This window comes from Lonchura striata, chromosome 18, assembly GCF_046129695.1.
Source record: "Lonchura striata isolate bLonStr1 chromosome 18, bLonStr1.mat, whole genome shotgun sequence".
Taxonomy (NCBI): Eukaryota; Metazoa; Chordata; class Aves; order Passeriformes; family Estrildidae; genus Lonchura; species Lonchura striata.
The window spans coordinates 7162929-7183920 of NC_134620.1; the positions used below are offsets into that span (position 1 = coordinate 7162929).

General features: G+C 42.4%; 1 protein-coding gene and 1 long non-coding RNA gene across 2 annotated transcripts; one reads left to right on the forward strand and one right to left on the reverse strand.

The window, feature by feature from the left end:
• Positions 1-322: 322 nt before the first annotated feature.
• On the reverse strand, positions 323-2861 carry LOC110481299 (uncharacterized). Its single transcript, XR_002467236.2, has 2 exons — positions 2338-2861; positions 323-1759 (listed from the first exon to the last, which is right to left on the reverse strand). It is a non-coding gene; the product is annotated as an uncharacterized LOC110481299 (long non-coding RNA).
• Positions 2862-3054: 193 nt separating this feature from the next.
• UBE2L3 (ubiquitin conjugating enzyme E2 L3) lies at positions 3055-20538 on the forward strand. Its single transcript, XM_021549909.2, has 4 exons — positions 3055-3124; positions 11456-11551; positions 14706-14892; positions 17846-20538. Exons 1-4 carry the CDS (start codon positions 3098-3100, stop codon positions 17998-18000), a joined length of 465 nt encoding a protein of 154 aa, XP_021405584.1. The 5' UTR covers positions 3055-3097; the 3' UTR covers positions 18001-20538.
• The last annotated feature ends 454 nt before the right edge of the window (positions 20539-20992 follow it).

The window sequence follows — 20992 nt, forward strand, 5'->3', positions numbered from 1 at the left end:
CTCTGTGTGTGTACCTTCATTCCAGTCTGACAAATAACAGCCTCATATTCATCTCAGCCCCTGCCTTTATGATTTCATAAGCCTTTAACATATTTTCTCAGCCTCTTCCCCTGCAGGTGGAAGAGCCTCAGCCACTTTAATCTCTCTTAGTACATCACTGTTGCACTCTCCTGATCACCAGCTCTGCCCTTCTCTTTACCTTCCCTGGCTCTGTTGTGCTGTTTTTGGTGTAGTGATGTCTCCCACTCGTAAGGCACAATGTGGGGGTACCAAGGTTTCTTACAGCAATCAAATTATTCTTATTCTTTCCTCTTCCCTTCAGTTTTCATGAGGGTTTTTTTTTTCTTTCAGATGGCCATTTCATAACAGTAAAGTAGCTAGGAGAATTTTTTCTAAAGTTTTCAACATTCAGGTTCTTGTGGCTCACTTGTTCACAAAGTCTGTTTGCACATTTTATTTTTTAGAAGTGGAACAGTTATGCTGCTTTAAAAAGTGGAAATGTGATAGAAAGTTATATTTGGCAGAGGGCAGGAATAAGTATAGTGTCCAATCTTTTGAAGATGTTACAGAATAAACAGTAAAACCTGCATTCTGGACACTCTTAAGTGTCAAGTAAAATAATGGATGCAACCTAGAAACCACACCAAAAGGCAAGTTTAAAAATGCAGAACCATCTTCCAAACTATGTAACAAATGGTCTGGATTTTGCTGCTGACAGAAGAGTATGAGGTATAATTGATTATATTCTGTCTGAAAATAAATTCCTGCTGCTTCTCCAGGACTGTACAACAGCGTGTCCTGACTTAGGAAGTGGCACCCAGGTGAGATCCAGGACTGCAGTCCTTGGTCATGCACAAGATGCACAGGAGTGTTGGCACCATCAGATCTGCTCTGGATCCAGCCTAGCCCAGGCACTGGAAGAATCCAGGGCACTGGCAGCAGGTGTGTGAGATGTGCCCAGCTCTGTGTAAACTTCTCAAACACTGCTGTAATAAATTATTTCAACATTAAGTGTCAATTTGTGAGGACAGCTACACTCAACACCAACTAAGAGCTGGCTGGGCTGTTGTGAGTTATATTGGGGGTGGTATTTTTGTCTTGTTAAAGGAAATGTGGATTATCTTATAATTATCCCAGGTACTTCTGACACTCTCTTACAAGCTGTAAATTCATGGATTAAAATTACAGATAGTAATTTCAGAATTCCCTGTGGTGCTTCTAATACTCTCTGGTGTTTAATGGCTCTGTGTCTCAATGCAGGTATAGAAGAGGGACAGAATAATTCCATTTTGGGGAAAAATCTTTAGAGAACATGCAAAGACATATGGTAGTCTTGGAAAACTGTGCAGTCAAATAAAGATGAGCTGAAAATATAAATAGAGTTTTAGCAAATAAAGAAATCAAGACACTATCTGGAGCAGCTTGTTTTTCATATTTGTAGACATCTGGATAATCAGTTGTAAGAACTCTTCTTCCAAGTTATCATGGTATAAGATTTAGATACCTCTACATTTCACAATCATAGAATCTGATCTAGTACTTTTATCAGATGTCAGCATTTTTAAATCTTCATCACCAGCATCCCACTTCAGCAGCACATCAAGAATCCTCAGAGAGCCTCTGCAGCTTCTGGTTTCTCACAGCCTGTCCCTGCCTGGCACATGTGTAACTTCACCCCGTCAGCACAGGCTCTCTTTGCATCTCTCCACTACTTCCCCACGAGAGTCTGCCTCTTTTAGCTTCCTCTGAGTCCATTTTCCTGGAGTAAAATGAATGCAAAAATCTTTACGTAACCAACAGAATAAAGTTATCATGATCATCAAATATGTTTAATAACAATTTACAAACTATTTAATAATATGCATATGAAGTAGGTGAGGATTAAAGTGCTTCCTATGTGTGCAGTATAGCTTATTTCATTAACAAATTTTGATTGACTTTTGTAGCAATAATTGATATTGATTGATTAGCAAATAGCTCATTCAAGAACTAATTTTAAGATTATAATCCTGTGCTTCATAATTAAAAACTTCTGTTGCATTTTTACAAGTTTTTGAACGCCCGTTGTAATAGCCACAACATTTCCTTTTTCAGGTTGTATGAGCATGTAAAGTTTATTTTTGAGCTTAGAACTTTGTTGGTGACTTGTTCTGCAGAACAAGTGTTAGATGAAGTGAGGACATGAACCTACACGAGGGTGGGGGAAAGGGGAAGTGAGGCCACACATCCAGCAGTCCTGGAGTAATTCCTGAGTACAACGGAGAAGGTTTCAGGAAGCAAGTCAGGTACCTGAACACGGATGGCTGGTGGCATTTTAGATGTGATGTAGTAACTTACGTCCCACGTCCACGTAGTAACTTAAATCTGCCAGCGCTGTGTCTCGGATACGTGAGCACACCAGGATCAGAGCTGGGGAGCAGCTACAGCAGAAGCTCCACTCAGGGGCTAAAACGCACAGGGCAGACGGCAGGCCGGGCTGCAGGTGACCGCGGGTGTTCTGCTCTCCGCGCTCCCGCAGAGCCCGCGGCAGGGCGCCGGCAGCGGGCTGAGAGGAGAGCGGAGCGCAGGGCGCTCCGTGCCCTGCCGCCTCCTCGAAAAGCGCCCTTCCCCCTCCCTTCAGAGTGCTTGAAGAAACTAAGAACTAAAGCTTATGAAGGGCTCTGAAGAGGAGGTGGGCTTGTTTGAGAAAGCCTGTCACTACAGGTGGCTGTCTCTTCCCCTCCGAGGAAGGCGGTACTGAATTTGGGGGATGCACAGTCAACACTTTTAAATCAGTGACTGGCGACTGACAAGGCACCACCGAGACCTCGGGGCGGCGGGGTCCGAGCCGAGCCGAGCCGAGCCGAGCCGGGCCGAGCCGAGCCGGGCCGGGCCGAGCCGAGCCGAGCCGGGCCGGGCCGGGCCGAGCCGAGCCGGGCCGGGCCGAGCCGGGCCGGGCCGGGCCGAGCCGAGCCGGGCCGAGCCGGGCCGAGCCGGGCCGAGCCGGGCCGAGCCGGGCCGAGCCCGCCCCGGCCCGCCCCGGCCCGCCCCAGGAAGCGCAGGGTTTAGCGGGCGGCCCGCGCCGCGATGCATTGTGGGGCGCAGCAGCAGAGCCAAGATGGCGGCCAGCAGGAGGCTGATGAAGGTAACAGCGCCGGGCAGGGCCGCCGGGCGGGCGGCCCCGGCTCCCGCGGCCGCCCCTCCGCCCCGGCCCCCTCCGGCGGCGCGGGGCCGCCTCCCCCGCCGCGCCCCGGCGGGGCGGCCTCCTCCGCGGCCCTCGGCGGCGCCCCGCGCCCGAGCGGCCGGAGCGGGAGCAGCCGGCAGTCGGGCCGCGGCCGTGAGGGGCCGCGCCGCCCCCCCGGCGCCGCCGCCCCGCGCCCCGGCTGCGCCCCGCGGTCCCGGCCGCCGCCCGGGGCTGGGCGGCGGCGCCGGGCGAGCGCCACGGGCCGCCCCGAGCCCCTCGCTCGGGGGGCTCCAGGGTGACTAAGCAAAGAGGAAGGGACGGGGGGAAGGAAACGCCGCCGCCCGGGGCCGGGGCATCCCCGGGGCGGCGGGAGGGCTCGGCGGCCCTGCCGGGGGAGGGCTCGCGGGGAAGCGCCCTCTCCTCCCTCCCTCCCTGCGGGGGAAGGTTCGCCGCTCCCCCGCGCTCGCCCCGGTGAGGAACCGTCCCCAGGCGCCCGGGATGAAATAATTTCGTTGTTTCGGAGAGTAACCTCTTCCTTGTATGAGTAAGAGGTTTATCGCACAGAAACATGGACCTGGGTTCAGAAGTTTCTTCATTCGCTGCGGACGTGGTAATGTTTTTGTCTTCACTCTTATTTGTTCTGAACCGTGGATGATACTTGGAAATGGAAACTGGGCCCCAGCTGGGCTTTAACCAAGAGCACCTATAGTTTATGGTTAAATACCGCTCGGGATTATGTTTCTCGTTATTTTCTTTGAGGAGGAAGCTACTTCTTAGGAGGAAAATAGTAACCATTGTCCCCAAAACACAAATTTATTTTATGTGCTGTATATAATTGCCAATTAACATTATAAACTGTAAGCAGCAAGGTTTGCCTAGGACACACTACATAGTGGCATAAAATTTGTTCATCTGTAAAATGCTGTGGCAGAACCCAAATATGCATGCAAAGTGCCTGTGAGGAAATCAATGGACTTTGCAGGCCAGTCCTGGGAAATGGAGGGGAAAGACCCCATGACTATTGAGGACTGTTTCAGCCTTATTTTAAAAACTTCCCCTGTGTGGTACAGAATAACCCTGCACTGGGAATTAACAGATACTTGGGTGATTCTGTTAAACTTAATCCTTTAATACCAGTTTTACAGCTGGCTTCAAGGACGTGGACCCCCAGTAGGGCTGGGATTTCACCAGGACATGTTCATGGCCTGTCCTGAAGTTGCATTTCCTTGATGGTGCAGATATATGAATGACCATTATAACCTGGGTATTTTGTAGGAAACCAATAGCTCAGCAGTGCTTCTATAAGACTCATTTTGTTGGTTTAAATATTCTATGGAGCAATTAAATAGTAGATGGATTGTATGCAGTGTCATTCATATATATTAAAAATCAGTAGGCATAAACCTTTAATTGTCCTTAAGGATCCTGGTGACATGGAATTCATTTTCTATTTCATTTTTGATAGCTCTATATTTTCTCAAGGTTTTAGTATCATAATGACCATGTTTGTTGCTTTATACTCAAATAAGGTTTGCCTTAGTTTCAGATGTAAAATTAAATGGTTGTTTACTGGTTTTGTAAGGCAATTTTTTTGTTGCCTGTTTTGAAATAATATATTAATTATTCAAAAACACATCACTACTACTCTGGTAGGAATAGTCTTTTTTTTCATTAATTTAAAATAGAAAATAAAAATCTGAAAGGCAAGAAAAATTTTTCTTAATATCTTCGGTGCCTCTTGCTTTTTAGCCCCCCCTCCTCATTTTTACTATACTTCTGAAACATTAGTTAGCACCTCAGTCTTTCACTGAAATACACTAAAAAGGAGTTTTGCTAATGACTTTATTTTCTAGAAAATTGGCGTGGCAGTTGTTTCTCGGAGGGAGTGGTGTGGGAATGAAGGAGGCATTGATAACTTCCCTCTTATATTTTCACTTTTGTTTCTGTTGCCTGATGTCTGTGGTTGTTCACGTTTGTGTGTGTTTTCTGCAGTCCAGGAGCCGTGGGCTGCTGTGTCCCCCAGCTTGCAGAGCTGTTAAATCAGCAGCTCCCTGCCTGCTCTGGGGAGGGGAGGCAGCCCAAAGGGCTCTGCTTGCCATTCATCTCGGCAGGAACAAAGTAGAGCTCTCGTAGGGGTGATGTCATCGGCATTGCTGCAGCATGATGTGAAGGTCCAGGCTCACGTGTGTATCAACCTCATAGCACTGTTAAAGTCCCAGATTCACGGGTCCATTTTGATTTAAAGTCTTTCATTGTTGAAGTTTTGCAATTGGGAAGAGTCTTTGGGGTGTCTTTGGCAGGGTCTTGGAAGGATAAGTGATTGTAACTAAAGGAAGTAGGGTTTTCACTGTGTCAGTCAATTATCTTTAAAATAATTGGGGACAAGCATTAACTGTCTTTTCTTTGAGCTAAATAATCAAGCTTGTCTTTGATAAATGAGACTAAACCATAAACCTTTAAAAGTTATATAAAATTAAGCAGTTCCTGTTTCCTTAAGGTCTTGCCAACATTTTGAAGTACTGCGTTTTTTCTGGACTCAAGTCATGCATCATAGTTATTTGTATTAATCACTATGGCTCAAAGAGACTGGATGCAGTAGATCCAGGATAACTCACTGTCTGCCTTTAGAAAACTTGGAGTTGTGTCCACTGTGCAGGTGGGAATGGATGCCCTTTTCCAGTGAGGGAAGCCATTTGCCTCTTCACTCCACAAACCTCTGTGTGAAACAAGCGTTACAAATTTTGCCAATGTGTTTGTGCCATTCAATTTTAAACATGAATTCAAGTCATAAAGACGGCAAGACTGGCTTGTCATCTGAGAGTGTGTTTGAGCAAATCACCTTCCCTAGGCCAAAGCCCTTGTTTATGGCCCCTTTTTGCTGGGCTTTATCCCATCAAGTAGTGCCACCTAACCAAAGTCTTCTCCCCTGCTTCACAGCAGCTCGGTGGAGGTGTGCCCTTCCAGGAGTGCACTTAGCGTAGCAAAAGCGTGAAATAAACGTAGCTAGTGACTCAGATTCCAGTGACATCTGAGGTGCAGGTTTGATCCCTGAGCCACCATTACACCCCTTCAAAGAGCCCCAGTCGTTGAATCCTGACTCCTTGTGAAATGTGAACGGTGGGAATGAAGCAGTCTTTGTCAAGGATGTGATGTTGTGGACAGTCTCTCAAGGTTAGAACATACAAATATGGAGTGATTCTATTTAGGAGAGGATCTAAGGCTTCTCTTTGAAGGGGGTGCTGGGCTTTATGGCCCTTTCTTATAGAAGGTAGATTGTCTCCAGGCTGTATGATGGGGAACACGCATCTCTTGGAGACTTGCAGGAAAGGCTCTGCACAGCTGCCCCCTGCTAAGGTTAAAGCAGCTGCTCCTCGTGCTGGATCTGTGGCCGAGTGCTGCGGGGGGATGCAGAGGGAAGGCTGCTCTGGTGCTGGACACTCGCAGTACCTGCAGGAGTAGCAGTGCCTGGTGCTGAGCTGCACCTCCCTCAGGGTGTCTGGGTGCTCCTGGGGAAGGCTGTGCTGCCCCAGGTGTGCAGCTGGGTGGGCCCTTCCATGGTGACTGCCTGGGATGGAGCTCAGGGGCCTGTAAGATCCACGCTTTTGTTTCCTGGTTTTTAGATGTTCAAAAGTATCTTTAGCAATAGGAAATGAAAATGGATTTAAAGAGTAAATAACACTTCGCATAGGAAGTGAGATGTGTTGACAATTATTTTAATTTTATTGTTTTTACTCTGCTTCCATAGTTGCATAGTCAAACATTTATGCAACTGTTGAGCTCCTCCATGATAAAACACAAACATGGGATCACACCCAGGTAGGTGGCCTGCAATTTCCAGGATGCTGTGGTCCTGTAAACACTGTAGTGCTTTCAAACAAAGGGGTTTTAAACAACTCTGATACTTGAAAAATAATTCTGAATTGATCCAAACTTCAGATCTTAGTAACAATGCAAACATGGTTTTGAGCAACATATGATTGTCCTCAGGCAGAAGTGAAAATATGATGCATTTTCCCTTTTTGAAACTGAGAATTGACAAAAGGATATTTAATTAAATTAAAATACTTTGCCAAAAAGTAAATTGCTCAGTCAATAAGATGTGAGTATACAGGGTTGTAATGTTGCAAAGGAAACTTACTGCTGATTCTTAAAAGAACTAAATTCTATTTCTGTTTTTGGTTGGATTTGAGATGGATTTTTCTTTTGTGTGGTAGAATCAGATTTTAAGGTGTTTTATTAAGACTTCTCTGTACTGTAAATCCAGAAAGTGAAACTGGCCAGTTCCTGTTCAGTGTTTTGGAGCCTGACTTACGGGCATTTTTTAGAGAATGTATTCATAAACAGATAAATATAAGTTGTAATAATGATTTAGGGTTATTGCAGGAGGCTGTTTTATTTGTGAATTTAATAGTATTCTGGGCTTGATGCGGAACCCTGAAGTAGGTATGAGCTCCTATACTTATTTCTGTATTCTGGAACTGCACTCTTACACGGATTTGCCTTCATTGCATTTTCCTATCTGGCTTGGGTTTTCAGAGAAGTCCCAGAACTTGAAAGATGTGTGGACAAAACAGTTACAGGTTTTTTAAAAGATTTAGCTACATTTTAAGCTGGTGCTTGCTGCTTTTCTTTCTACTTTAAAACACTTAATTTTTGATTTGAACAGCCCAAATGATTATACAGTATTGAAAATGACAATTTTAAACCTTTAGTGATTATATATGAGAAGTAGTGTGTACTTTTATGACTACCTTCAGCATTATATGCTTGAAGATGAGGTACCACCTCTGAAACTGTGTTTTCTCCACTTCATGTGCTGTGTATAGCACTTTGTCTGAATGTTTCCAAATTACAAACATCGTCTCTCAAGAGAGCCTCATGAACTAAGACATTTCAGTTTTCCAAGTGGATAAACCAATGCACCAAGGTCACATGCAAGGTTGATAAAGGAGTGGGGAATGAAGATTGATCTAAATTCTTACTGCAGTCATCTAACCTTTAGTTATGCTTCTGTGCTCCTTTAATTATGTTACTTGACAAAATTAAGGGGTGGAGGACAAGAAAAGGAATTAATCTATTTACTGTCTGCCTAGACTCGTAAATATTACTTTGAAATAAATATCTGGACTGTATCTTTTTACCTCATAGAGTAATTTTTGTCCCTTTGGAGTTGCTCAAGTCCATGTTAAAGGTATTGTTAGCTTTTAATCTGTGCTGCTGGGAAGTATTTAGTAGCTCATTCACTTTGTTAACAGTACTTTCACACTGCAGCGTCTGCCTCCCTAGCCCTGAGGCAGTTAGATCCTTATTATGGGTTTTGGCAGTTGCCAGAAGGAAAAAACCAAAACAACCTCCCCTCACACCCTTAAATTGGAATGGTGAAGCTCTTACCACTCCGGAAAGCGCGGCTTGTGCAGCGTCCCACTGCCGTGGTGGGGACAGTAATGGGGGAAAAGCTGGTTGTAAAGGACTCCACCGCGGGGCCGATTCATTTGGAGTGACACACATCCATCTCTGAAACACTCCTAGTATAGGAAAAGTAATTCCTAGTAGAAGTTTCAATCAGAGCCCGGAGTTGGGGTGCGTGCCCTGCAGGGGCTGGGCTGTCCCTGCCCTCTGCACTCCGGGTTCCTCCCGCAGGAGCCGGGCACGCTACGGGCCTCACACGCTCCGGTCATTTCCACGGCTTTGATTTTGGAAAAGTGCTTTCCTGCAAAGGCCTCACATGGCATTTCAAGGAGGAAAATGGCCCGAATCATTTTTGTCTAGTTCTTCAGTGGCTCTGTAGTGTTTCATTCCCTCTCTCATATAGTGGGCTTGAGAAAAAGTGGGAAACAATTTGCCTGTTTATTTTAACTTTTCACTGCTGGTATACAAAGTTTTACAATTTTATAATTATCTATGTATGGGATCTTTAAATTTCTATTTTTAACATCCAGTTTTTTAAGCTGAATCTAACTATAAAATGTAGGTTCCAGCAATGTGAAGCTATGTTTTTCTAATTTGGTATATTAGTTTAATAACATACCTGAATTACAGAGTCATATTCCTTCCTTTTTTTTGTATCTGGACAATTGTTCTCTGGGCCAGCAGCAGTACAGTGCTGTTGTCTGAACCTGGGACAAAAGTTCCTGCATGGAAGCTGCAGTCCCATGGGGCATAATGGGGGAGATTTCTGTCATATGCATAATGTTTTTACTATAGTAACTAGCAAATAGTCAAAACCCATTTTTCTTGCCTTCTTTTAGAGTGAAGGCACTTGTGATGATGCACGTTTATTCATGCTTAAATACCTACCGCTTAATTAGCTTATTTTGTCCCCAGTGTTTGATGTGTTACATCTAGTGTGGAATGGAATTTATTCCTTTTACATGCTGTGGAGCACTGGTTTGCCAGGGCTCCACCGTTCTGTATGTGATGGGAGTGAGCAGCAAAACTCAGTTCAGAGCAAGCTCCTGGCCCTGTCAGGGCAGTCAGTGCAGGATCTGCCCAGCTCTGCCTGAGCTGCTGCTTTGTGCAGGAGCACTCAAAGTAAGGCACTGTGGGGATTTGCACTCTGAATGATGGTAAAGTGCCTCTTAGAGCTGCAATCATAGATGTTATTTTCTTTTGAATATTTTGGTTTACTCTCTATCCCTATAAATATGCTTCATGGGATTATTTGGGGGGGGGGTGGGGGGGGGGGTGTTTTCCTGCTCTAAGGAAATGGGATAATCCTCTTAGCTCTTTAAAAAAAACACCCAAACTGTCTGTGACATTGCATGAATTGAGCAGCAGTGGAATTTGGGGATTAATCAGTGGGTCTAGACTAAAAAGCCAGTGTTAGTGTCATGAAGATAGTGTTAGGCATCAATTCAGTATCCAAGCCTCCAAGGTTAAACTTCTGTGTTCAGAGTATGCTCTTGCTTTAGTAGGTGCAGTGGGTAGGAATATAAATGTTCATTTGCTGATATGTGGCTGTCGTGATTTTTGTTTCTTGTGCATTTGGAATTCTCGTTTTCCCTTTGGGCTTGAATTTTATCATGATGCTGAATTTATGCAAGAGGTTACTGCAGGTATTAAATCTGCCAGTCAAGTGCAGAAAGGTTTGATGCAGGAGGAGCGTGGAGCTATTTTAGAAAACAAACCATGGACAGTACAGCACTTGTAGCAGGAAAACTGATCTTTTTTGTTTTCCATTGTGTAGTGCCTTTGCTTGTAGTTGGTGGGTTTATCATAATTATATCCAGTCTAATTTTGCAAGACACCTGCACCCAGTGCAGAACTGAGCACTGTCAGAGCAACCCCAGTGCTGCTGTATAAGCAACATTTCTCCTAACCTATGCAGCCACCAGGCATGTGCTGCAATTTTGAAAGCACTGAGAAACTTTTATGTTTTACTGTGGATGATTTTTGAATTCATATTTCATTAAATTCTCTTTAAAGATAAAATGGCAGAGTTCAACCATAAAAGACTGTAATTGTTGTGGAGGAAATAAAAGTGGAATTTTTGAGGTGCTTCTTTTTAGGTCTTATGAAATACTCCAGGAAACAGTTCCTACAGTAGGGCTTATATGTAATTTTAAATATAAAAATGCTGAAATTCTTATTTTAGTGATATCTGGTTCATGAACTGATTGAAAATAGTTTTACTGGTGCAGAAAGATAACCTTGCTCAAGACTGATACTGCTTTAAAGAGAGGGATCCTAGTGTGTACTGTGAGCTTTGAGATACTAAATAGAAAGCTGAATCTTTTCAAGTTACTGCTTTAAACAAGGTTTGATTGATATTTTTCTGGGTTTGGATCAATTTAAGCTGTTCATGCTTATTCATTTTTGCTCATTTTCAGTTGAAATAATTGGCCTGTTCATTGGTTTTATCCCTGTTTAAAACTATTATGAAATAGTTCTTCCAAATCACTGTTCTCCTTCACACAAGTCCTAAGTTGCATTTTATTTCTGCACCTCACAGTATTGTCAATAGTCTGTTACCAAAGGCACTGATTTACATTTCAGATAGAAAAACATTTTAAAATGTAGTTTTTTAATACTTCTGCTTCATTATGTCTATAATGATGTTAATAACAAGACATTTTTGCATTTTCCTCATATATCAGAAAATAAGGGTTTTAGTATCTTGTCTCAGAACTTTACTTTCTACAGGTGCAAAATTTTATTTCTTATTTGTGTGGGTTGCCACACCACTAATTAAAGAAAACCACATTGACCTTTAAACATTTTGAAAAAATAAATGTGAGCATATTGCTTAATACAGTTATTAACTTATGCTTAACACTTTGCTTTGCTTTTCAGGAGCTTGAAGAAATCCGCAAATGTGGAATGAAAAACTTCCGTAATATCCAGGTTGATGAAGCTAATTTATTGACCTGGCAAGGGCTTATTGTTCCTGTGAGTATAGACTACTCCTTATGAGCTTTAAAATAAAATGAGGATCATTTGTATCTCATAAATCCAGAGCTCAGTAGTGCTGCTGGTGACCATGAAAGAATTCCTTATTGTAGGCCTGGGCTGACACTGGGCTGCTGGGAGAGGTGTTGGAAGGGGAAGCAGTGAAGTTTGGTTTTACATTAAGCCTAAAGTACAATATCTACTTGATCATAGGATAAAGAAAGGCAATAGGGAATACTTTTACTCCTTGATATGTACTTTTTTTCATTTACTGGGTTTATTACTAGGATAAAACTGAGTATTGGGAAAAATTCAATTGGATTTTCTGAAGTGGGCTCTTTAAAAGAAAGTAGTATCTCTATTTAGGCATTAGTTAGTGCCAAAATAAACTTATTTCACTTAATTTTTTTAAAAGCACTACAGTCTTCTTAGGGAATGCTTGACTGAAGTAGATAACCATTTTATTAGTCAAATAGAGAGGGATTTGTTACTAAGGGGAAAGCAGGAAATGTGATGTGTTGGTTTCTTGGTTGAAAGTCACTCGGATTTTCACCTCTTGTATTTCCCACAGCTGTGGCCCATAGCAGTGGGGAATGGCTGGCTGGTTCTAAGAGCTATTTTTAGTCTGCAGCAGCTGGGGATGGGCCATGGGGGCAGCAGTTGTGGTTTTCTGGGTGGTGCCAAAAAGCCTCCCCAGCCAGTGTAAGTCTGACTTTTTATTATATGAGTAAGACTTTGAGGCATCTCTGTGGCAGTGCCTCTGCCTCGTTAGTCAGAGGCTGCTCTGGAGCTCACATGGCACAGGCTGAGGTAATGGCTGGGTGTTTGCTCTTTAAATGCTGTGGAATACATCAAGTTTGCTGTTTAATACCTGCCTGCAAGTGACTCCTTGGAGTGGCTGACGCTACTGCAAGCACAGCAAGTGGCATCTGACACTGAAATGTGACAGAGCTGAGGAACAACTCGCTTTAATCAGTCACTTTGTGGTTCATGTGTAACAGTTTAGTGCTTTGAAAATACTTTGAAGCAGCGTACGGTTGGTAAATATGAGTAATAAAACAAAACAAACAAAATACTTGTTTACTCCAGTTAAGATGAGGAGTGTGTGCTGTACAGCAGCTGTTTTTAACAGTTTCTGCTCGACAGAGGATGCGAGTGGTGTTTGTTTTGCAAAGCTTTGCAGCGTCACAAATGTTTAAATGTTGGTGCAGTGAACTGTGCTCCAGACCTGCCTTTTGCTTTGTAATATGTCCTGTTACAGGAGAAACAGCCTCAAATTCACTGCTGGTATAGTTAAAGGAGAATTTTGTTAAGAAATTATACTTCCTATAGTAATTTCAAATTGGTTGTTTGTGTTCAAAGAGTAGTGTAAGTTTTTATTCTGAGGTGATGCTATAGATGTTTTAGTGTTACTGTCTCATTAGATATTTTTGGTACCAGAGTTGATGGTTCATAAATGCAGTACATGAGCTCATTGAAAGTTGAACTTTTCTCTGTGTTTTTGCTTCACATGCTGTTTCCATTTTAGCAAATGTTCTTGTTTAGGGTTTATATACATACTTCAGTAGGACTAACCAATTACTGATTATTAAATGCTATAACTGGGCATTTCTTGGTCAGCTGCTTAATGAAGGTGTGAAAGATAATAGTTATTTTTAATAGTGTTCATACAGAATTACTGTGAAAGATAATGTAAAGGTGAGCAGTAAAGCTCACCTTTAAAAAAAAGCTCTTCTTTGTAACATATTTTGTTCTTCAGAAGAAATGTTAGTTTTTAAGGGTGCTCACTCAATTGAGAAGCAAATTGAAGATACCTGGTCAACTTCTTTTCCTGTTCTAAATTGTAGAATGAAGTAGTTTGTGTCCTGTGGGTGACCAAGGTACACTATTTGTTTGATTTCAACATCAAAACAAGACTATGTACCCAGGTTCCTTGTTCATATAAGAGGCACAGTGAAGAAAATTGATGTTTTTAAGGCAGGTCACTTCTCGTGTCAGTTCACTGAACATCCTCACAAATAACAGCACATGATAGAGGCAAGAGCAATTGAGCTCTGGGGGTAGAGGGCAGTGACTGCCTAAGTTGTCACCACCACCACCACCACTGCTGTAATTGCCTCTCCTCTGGCAGAAACTGCTGTATTTCTTACACAACCAAATTATTCACATGGATAAGCCTAAAATTAAGTGTTTTCTGTTGACAAATATTTTAATAGAACACTCCCCACCCCCAAGTGATAAATTATGGACTGGAATTGATTGCAGGGAAGGGTCTCGTTGCTAATAATGTGTGTGATTATACTTTACACCAATTGGAGGCTCTCATCCTTTGATTCTTGTTCTCAGAGTGTTTGGGAAAGCTTAATTCTATAGTTACTGTTTTCAGTGCAGAATAGTATTTTCATAGGCTTTAAATGTAGGAGTGGTTTACTTTGTTCTGCCTCTCCTATGTATCAGTGTCAATAGTCTAACAGGTTTTTCTAAATGAAATTCTGGGCATTGTTTTTTCTGTTTCAGCATGAAGGACTGCTTTGCTCACTTCACAGTTCTCTCATCCTGCTCCTTCAAAACTGATCTGATAAGAGTGGGTGCTAAAACTGCATACAAATTCAGAATGTTCTCATCAGCAAACACAGTGAATATCTATCTTTAGTGCCAATGAATGCTCAGCAGATTTTTGTGTAGTCAGCACAAAATCATTCTCGAAACATTTAGGGAGATCTGACAAACCAAATTGCTTTGCTGTTCATGCCACCATGTTGTGAGACACACAGAATAACTGTTCAGAAAGCCACTTCCTTTATCAGGCTTGCTGTTTGTGTCTTGGAAAGGTTTTACTATGTTTTTGAAACACAAAGCTGGGAATAAAATTACTTACTAGAGAAGGCCTTGGGTTGGATGTAAATGGAGCTGAATGCTTTCTTGTAGAAATGTAGGGCAATGGCAACCTGCTTTATCCAGGGTGGAAGCAAACGTGCAGGCTGTATTGCCTCTCACATGGGTTTTGATGTCTCCTGACACATAAATCTGGCAGTAGTTGGTAGAAAATGCCTTTCAAAGAGGTCATTCAAGAGATCACTGAAATCCAAGTCTGTCCTATGCTGCTTTCACTTGTGTCCGTTAGCATTGTTGACACTCTGCCTTCTTGTTGCAGGACAATCCTCCATATGATAAAGGAGCCTTCAGAATTGAAATCAACTTCCCAGCAGAATATCCATTCAAACCTCCTAAGATCACATTTAAAACAAAGATCTATCATCCTAACATTGATGAAAAGGGGCAGGTTTGTCTGCCAGTAATTAGTGCTGAAAACTGGAAGCCAGCAACCAAAACTGACCAAGGTAGGACTCTGTGTGGAGAAGGATCTGGGTATTGAGAAACTTTGCAGAGTGTTTGACTTGTCAGTTTCCCAGTGCTCCGAGGGTATATTCATTGTAAGGTTTGGGTCGTGAATTGCGGGTGTTGAGCACAGAGTACAATTTGTGGAATCTCATTTTGTTATTGGAATGGGAGGTACTGGCACTGAAGTGGCATTTCCACCTCCAGGAAACCACAAAACTCTTGATGACTAAGGAGTTTATTAAGGAAGTGTCCTCAGCATACTTTAAAATTTTGCTGGTAGTTTATGTGGGGTTTATTCTGTGTTTCTTTTTACACAGTAACTTTTGAATCCAAAGGTGTTCAGTAAATTCCTGGATGTTTGAAAGAAAGGGTCTAAAACCTCAAAGCTTTGTATATTTTATAATCTGCCATGTGGTTCATTGATTTGAACATATGGCTTGAAATATCATGCGAGTTGTAAACAAAATCCGAGATAATATTACAGATTAACTTGTAGGTCTTAACAGATCATTGCTGTCAGGCTTGCTGTGTAGAGTGTCTTTGATAAGAATGTATAATATTATAAAGAAAAAAGTTTTGTCAGGTTCTGTGGCAGACCTAAGTGTAACATAAGTAAGGCTTTTTCCTGTTGTTGCTTGCATGAATTGTTGGGGTTAGAACTTTGTGTTATCTGGCAGGTAATGATTAGTTGAGTATTAAGCTTTTGTTATTGTACATATAGAAAGCAAACATCCTTGCAAAAAATGCTTATTTTTTAAGAGTATTAATTCAAATGAGTAGCAGTTTAGGGTAGTGCTAGAGCTTCAGTGACAGTGAAGTATCTTGTTCCACAAAAAAAATACTTCTCCCCTCCAGGCTCTTCTTAAAGGTTATTTTCACGTGATCTGTTTTCCTGATAGGAAACAATTCTGTACTTAAGATATCTTTTTTCTGTTTATCCCTGCATACTAAAGAAAGTCCTTCTCAAGGACAAAACAGGAAAATTGTAGTTGTTTTAGAAGAGATGAAACAGTTGAATGTTGGTGAAAATGGAGGTGGCAGCAGAAAGAACCGGTGAAATAGGACAGCAAAGATCTTAGGTTTGCTGTAGATTTGTCCCTGATTGTACAGGACAAAGACCCTCAGGAGAGAGGAGATGGAAAGAACATGTGGAAGGTTTCTGTTCTGTTCCACACCTGAGCAGCTGTCTTGGTGCTGTCAGCCTTTCCTAGTTTACTAAAGGGCTTACCTGTCTCTACCCAGCCTGAAAAACAAGCTGTCATTAGCTGGAACTACTGAAACACTTGTTTGCATGCAGAAAATAGTCAGTGTCTCCCTGAGAAGTAGGGAAACTTTTATCTGAGAGAGTGAATAAAAGCTGTGCTAAAATCAGAATTCTGAACCAATCCTGGCTATCAAAATATTGCAAATCTCTCATGGTCTGCTGTGTTGCGGTTTTTTGTTTGTCTTAACTCTTTCTTCAAGTTGTTTTAGTGTCAACAGCTGTTGCTACTACATGATTGTATGAACCTGTGACAATGCTACTAAAACCCTGCTTAAATGTCTACTCCTTTTCCTTCAGATTTCTTCTTCACTGAAAAATCAATCCCAGCTTTTCTCAGTGAAATAATGTGACATCATCAGTACAGCATCAAAGTGATTGGTTTTGTTCACGCAGGTGTCAGAGAAGTGAAGTGATTAAGTTCATCACAAATCACTAACTTACCTTTTGCATACTAAATGTGCATCTTACTGCTGCACTTTTTGTTAATTTATACTTAATATTAAAAACAACTGTTAATGGCAGGATAGTTTTCAAAACTCTGTAGTTAATGAGGCAGCTCCTGTTCTGCCAGGCCTATTTTTTCCTGGCTTTTTACTGTTACTAAGGTTATTGAAGACACATTTTCTCTGTAGTGTTTTTGCAAGCTTTGCTCGGTGAGAAGGGATTGCCAACTCAGTGTTTCTGCTGGTTTCTGCTGTTTTCATCAATGTGATGGCACTTGTAAGGCCAGGACTGGTGAGTTACTGTGCAGGAAGATGGTATCAATTCTGCATTCCTTAGATAGTTTGTTGCAGTTTAAACTTGGATTTGTGGTAAGAAATGCTCCTGTTTAGCAGTTTAGAGATAAATGTCAGATTTGAGCATTGCTTTGAGTATTTGTTTTGAGGTTTGTTCATGGGTGGAAAAGACTGAGATCAATGCCCCAAACAAAGTCATTCTGGTGTTCCAACATCTGCTGTAGTGACCATCATTGTATGAGCTTGCATTCCTGCCCAGAGAAAAATGTAGCAGTAAATGGCACTGTGGGCTGTGAGGTTTGCTGTGTAAATGTCAGGTGCACTTCCATTTCCTGAAGAATGTCTTTTCTTTGGAAAGTGACGAGGACATTGGTGGCATTGCTGTGAGCACCTTGCCACTCTCGCCCCATTGTTTGCCCAGTACATCTCCACTTCCTTGGGAAGTTGAGAGTAAAGGAAAGACATTCCTGCTGTTCATAGGAAAAGTAAGACTTACAGGGAAATAAAGCTGGAAAAAAGGGTTTCCAGAAGAGGGCCAGTCACAGCTGCATCCCTGTGACAGGTGTTGGGAAATGCTTCATGGTGCAAATTCCATCTTTACCAAATTCCTTCAGTGAACCTGCCTGAGAGCTTTGATTCATTCTCAGCCATAGGAGAGGATTTTAGATGGGCTGCCAATTGCATGGGAGATAATTTGTAGTGCACTTTAGTCTCTATTCATGTTGATTTTGTTTACAAATACGATTTTCTGGTGTTCATTCAAGGTCATTGAGCTAAATCTTGGCATATCACTGCAGCTTACTCACGCCCTGCACTTGAAAAGGCCTGAGATTTATGGGATGTATTTAAATGCAGTTAAAGCTCTTTCCTTACAGGGGAATTTTGCTTACATTTTGATTTTGAAAAATTAACCATCTAAGTGTCTGACGGTATTTATACTTCTTTTGACAGTAATCCAGTCCCTCATAGCACTGGTGAATGATCCACAGCCCGAGCACCCCCTCCGGGCTGACCTAGCTGAAGAATACTCTAAGGACCGTAAAAAATTCTGTAAGAACGCTGAAGAGTTTACAAAGAAATATGGTGAAAAGCGACCAGTGGACTAAAATCTGGCACAAGTGCTGTCAGCAACCTATGATAGAAGATCGGAGCAGTGCATTTGAGACACCCCGTAAAGCAGGACTCTATGGAAAATTGACAAGTGCCACCTTTCGGTGTGAACTTGTGGCTGTTACTAACTTTCTACAGTTTTCTTAATCAAAAGTGGGCTAGGTAACCTGTAAAGAAAGGATTAAAATTTAAGATGTTCTAGTTCTGCTTTCTTTGTTTAAAAATCACTGCTTCAATATACTTTAAAGTATGCTGTTTTCTTTTTCTTGTCAGAATTTATCAAAAATATCTTAGACTTATATTCTGCCCTTAAATTGAAAAGGTTGTGGCTGTCATTTCTTATTTTTCCTTGCAGTTCCCACTATCTTGAGTTCATTCATTGAATTTTAACCCCCTCCTCAAAGTGATGTCTTAGGAAAAATATCCCAGTTCCGGCAGAAAATGATTGAGTGTTTGGCAGTTTCATTTACTTTTCTTTCTAAATGTTGCACTGTGCTTTGTGGGACTTGTTGCAAGTTCCCCTGAACTTCAGTTTGTAACATAATAAACAAAATCCAACCCACAAAACCAATCAGAAATAATGTCTGGGTCTGATGTAAATCTGGCCAATGTCTATTAAATGGGGAAACCAAAGTTTTTGTGTGCATCATTGAATTAGAATATGGCTTATGTTCTTCTCTTGGAAAATTTTGGAAAAAATCTGTAGCAAACAAGTAGTAGAATGTGATTGCAAACTTCCTTCACTTCTATCTTTAATACCTATGCAGAGTAGTGGGAAACATGCACAGAACAACATTGCAACCAATCCAGGAGAGTTCCAGAAATCGGGGACCAAGAGGTACCAAAGTGACAAACTGTCTTTTGAGTTTAAAATCATTATTTTGGAAACGTTAATTTTGAATTCAATAACTAAATCTGACAGCACTGCTGTCCTCTCTGAACGTTTTCCCTCAGAATGCGTCAGGAGCATCTGTGTTTGTGGGAGCTGTTCTCAGCCCCAGCACCGCTGCGAGGCCAGGCCTGAGCAATAAGGTGTGACAGAGTGCTGGGCTGCTGCTGCTGCTGTGTTCAGCACACAGGGCAGGGCCTTTAGTGAGTGTTCAGTGTCAGGGCAGCTTCACCAGCCCCATGGGGCTGAGCCACCCCGGGGCACTCCTGCGCCTGCTGAAGGAAAGGAAAGGGAACCCTTTCTGTTCAGAGCTGAGCAGCCTTTGCTGTGTGTCTGCTGCTTCTGCTGCCTTTCCTCCTCAGCCTGGAGCATGATCCTAGCTCCACTCTTTATCAAACTGCCACACAGTCAACCTGCTGTCTCCCCTTCTGCAGCTGGGGTCTGCTACTGAGTGAATGGATTATTTCCAGAAATCCATCAGTATCTGTGAGCACATATCATTTCAATGTGCGGGAAGCTGAGCTGAAAAAACCCTGACACCTAGGTGGTTGCCTGTACTCCTAAATTCAGTTTTAATACAGCCTCTGCCTTTGCAACCTTTCAGAACTAGTGTGTCAAGCAGTAGATCTCTCTTGGTTTTAATGTCTTGTGTATTTGCTATTTCCTTATTCATCCCTCTCCTGTGGCTTTCATTTCCAATTTAGTGTAAACAATGACAGCCCAGTACCTCACCTCTGTTGAAAGTAAATTTTTTTATGAGTTAGGGAGCTAAGAAATTTTATGTTTAAGTGTTCTTAGACAGATTCTTTGGCAGGTAAATAAAGTTAAACCACATTCACCTTATTTACGGAAACTTGCATTTCCTAAGTGTTTTCAGGCTTGTGAGAGCACTATTACCAAATTTTCACATCTTTGTGTCTTCATTTGCAGAAAGTTGGTACTGATTTTGTTTCATTTACACTCACTCAGATTCATAATAAAATAATGCCAAATTATCTGTCAAACTGAAGTGTGTAACTTCTGCATCACCTGAGTCACTGTACCTTTGATCATGTCTGTCGGCATGGAAACTTACCATTCTCTGAATTTTATTTGAAACGAAACTGTAGCACTAGTTTGCTGCCCTCGTCGCTACTCAGTAGTTACTCTGTGGTTGTACAGCCTCTCAGGTCAAAGACTGCGCCTGCCTGCCTGCCTGGCTGTGATGGGACGCGGCGGGACGGGACGGACGGGCTGCGCCGCCGCAGGAGCTCCGGCTGGGCCGCACAGCCGCTCCCATCCAGCTGCCGAGGTCACACGAAGACAGATCTCGCTATCAGTTCTCTTGGTGTGTTCTTCATAGTCCAATTGCTAAACTGTGAGACGTGTAAACAAAGTGCTGGCGCGTGTCTGGGGCAGCCTCTGAACAAAGGGATCCGGCACCTGTGTGGCTGAAGGCTGAGGAGGAGAAATCCAAGTACGAAGTCCTATGATAACTCAGGAAATCAAGCTCTTGTTCTCTCTGGTTCCCTAAGCCATGCTGAATTTTAAACGTGCAGTTGAACATCCACAATGAAAGCAGCGCACTGGTGAAACTACACCCAGGAGTACTGGTATAGGCTTTCTGCAAGTCCATTCTGCTACCCTAATAAAAATTGCTCTCAAAGGCTTTGTGGCATGGTTTTATTTTCACAGAGGTCTGGGAATTAACTGGGATTGTAGTAGTGTTGTAATTTCAACTTGGACTCAGAAATTTTCTTATCTCCCTATATTTTATGCAATTGAAAATTCCCTATTGAGTAGTCTTTTAGTAGTTCATTATTAATTTTTTTTAATTAAACGTAAATTTGGGATTTAATGCTCTTCATTTAAAAATAATGAATTTACAAAATCCATTTTTCACAGTACAGTGCTTGGGTAAAAGCTGCCCTCAGGTCTTCAGTGCTCAGCTGCGAGGAAATGCATGCAAAGTTCCACAGGTGTGTAACGTCCTGATGATCTCGGGTGCGATCAGAGCCAATCCAGCGCTTGGAACACGGAGCAGTTTAAACGTTCACAGTAAGGTTTAAAGGTGTCCGTGAGGCTCGGTGACGGTTCCGTACCGGCGGACCGCGCTCCGG